Genomic DNA, 2500 nt, shown 5'->3' with positions numbered 1-2500 from the left:
TAAGTAAAATTAACTAATGATGCTAAGAAAAAACCTACTCCTAACTATTTGAGTGTGATAAAAGGGCCTCATGGTTAGCAGCTAGTGTACAGTGGGTGTAAATACAAAGCTGTGTAATATTAATGACCTGTGATAAGGGTGTAGAATGGTGGACAGGCAGCACGAAAATCAAGGCCAATTGCACGAACTTCCTGACCACAATCACGGGATTTCTGTAAAGCATAGGAAATTACAAGAAGGGCATCACATGCTCCAATGCCTTTATGAAAGCCAAATTGCCAATTATGGAAACGGTGATTACCGTCAGCATAGTTATTTAGACGTTTTGCTAAAACACGTTAAAAAACTATATGGGAGTTACAGAAATTGGGCGGTAATTACCAGGGCTAGAGCTACCATAAACACATTTACCTAATCAAGTAAATCACCAATTCTCCAAGTGTAAAAAGATCCCCTTCTTGCTAACTTGCGGAAAATAAGACACCTGAAAATTTTACTACCATAACAACAAACTAATGTGTCTTTTTATTTGTTGGTGACATTGTTAATTGATTAGCATTACTTGGTCATTTTATAATAGATATATTGTCACAAAGGGAGAGTACCTGCAAGATTATACAGTTGCCAGATGCATCCTTTCTTTACGGTAGTGTTCCCAAAAGATTGAAGTTACCTGCATCAAGGTGCTCTATTTTATAAATGATTTTTTGATGACTTAATGTGCATAATTATAAAACTGTGCCAATGTGTTCTATTTTACTAATGATCTTTTAATGACTTAATGTGTATAACCATTAAACGGTTAATGTATGGAAGTATTTGATACAGTATAGGGTTGGATACCATGCTTGGTTTCACACATATATGTCTTTGGGGCCATTTCCCTTTTCGTGACGAGCAGAAATGTTTACGAATACTGTATACTATATATGTACATGCGAAATGTGATTAATAATTGGCGTGAAAAAAAAGTGCTGTATGATCCAGAAGGAAAAAAAAAAGACAATCATAAACATAAGAAAAAACAAAAATAAAAAGAAATCCCACATAAAATTGAAATATCTTTATCCACACTGAAATAATAAAATAGACATCGGAACTTGCACACAAGATATTGTGATGTCAGCTTATGATAAAAAAAATCAATCAATGAACTTACCGCCACGTCGGCTTCTTCCAACATTGACTTGGACATAACTTCCCCGTCGGCTTTCTTTTTGCGAGCAAGAAGGCCATTGCGAACCACCTCGAAGTCTGTTATGAAATAATACCCGGCTTCGCTCTTGCAGCTCACGACGCCCACGCTACTAAGTTCTCTGCAACATATAAAAAGAATTAATGATTTGGTGCACGAAAAAGAAATAAGAATTTGGTGAACTGAAAAAGAAATAAGAATTTGGTGAACTGAAAAAGAAATAAGAATTTGGACGACGCCCACGCTACTAAGCTCTCTGCAACATATAAAAAGAATTAATGATTTGGTGCACAAAAAAAAAATAAGAATTTGGTGAACTGAAAAAGAAATAAGAATTTGGTGAACTGAAAAAGAAATAAGAATTTGGTGAACTGAAAAAGAAATAAGAATTTGGACGACGCCCACGCTACTAAGTTCTCTGCAACATATAAAAGAAATAAGAATTTGGTGCACGAAAAAGAAATAAGAATTTGGTGCACAAAAAAGAAGTAAGAATTCGGTGAACAGAAAAAGAAATAGGAATATGGTGAACAGAAAAAGGAATAAGAATTTGGTGAACAGAATTTTGTGAACTGAAAAAGAAATAAGAATTTTGTGAACTTAAAAAGAAATAAGAATTTTCTGAACTGAAAAAGAAATAATAATTATGTGAACTGAAAAAGAAATAGGATTTTGGTGCACGAAAGAGAAATAAGAATTTGGTGCATGAAAGATAAATAAGAATTTGGTGCACGAAAGAGAAATAAGAATTTGGTGCAAGAAAGAGAAATAAGAATTTGATGAACTGAAAAAGAAATAAGAATCTGATGAACTGAAAAAGAAATAATATTTTTGTGAACTGAAAAATAAATAAGAATTTGGTGAACTGAAAATGAGAACAAAGCCCTCCGATGGATATTCGGAGTTAATTGGCAGGACAGGATTAGAAATAAAACTATAAGAGAGATTACTCAAGTGCAATATGTGGATGAGATCATGATGAGGGGTAGATGTATATGGTTTGGGTATGCTCTTCGCACTCCCCAATAGAGATTAGTTCACCAAACTTTCAACTGGGCTCCGAAAGGCACTAGAAAAGTTGGAAGACCCAGGCCTACATGGCTGAGGACTATGAAGCGTGAGATAGGAGATGATGAATGGAGAAGTATGGAATTAAAAGCTCAAGATAGAGACGACTGGTGAAATCTAACCGAAGAACCTTTGCGTAAATAGGCGTAGGAGGAGATGATGATGATGATGATGATGAAAAAGAAATAAGAATTTGGTGATCTGAAAAAGAAATAAGAATTTGGTGAACTGCAAAAG

General features: G+C 34.5%; 1 protein-coding gene across 2 annotated transcripts in view; it reads right to left on the bottom strand.

Annotated features, from left to right (window-relative positions):
* The window catches only part of LOC137627519 (aspartate aminotransferase-like), a 55009-nt gene that overhangs the window by 9893 nt on the left and 42616 nt on the right, over positions 1 to 2500 (bottom strand). For both annotated transcript variants that reach the window (XM_068358608.1, XM_068358607.1), the window contains exon 10: positions 1160 to 1316. In XM_068358608.1, the coding sequence (XP_068214709.1) occupies positions 1160 to 1316 (157 nt within the window). The remainder of the gene's footprint in view (positions 1 to 1159; positions 1317 to 2500) is intronic.

The sequence above is a fragment of the Palaemon carinicauda genome, chromosome 35 (genome assembly GCF_036898095.1).
Source record: "Palaemon carinicauda isolate YSFRI2023 chromosome 35, ASM3689809v2, whole genome shotgun sequence".
Lineage (NCBI taxonomy): Eukaryota > Metazoa > Arthropoda > Malacostraca > Decapoda > Palaemonidae > Palaemon > Palaemon carinicauda.
The sequence above is the reverse complement of the archived record's forward strand: the minus strand, read 5'-3'. Positions and strand labels throughout refer to the sequence as shown.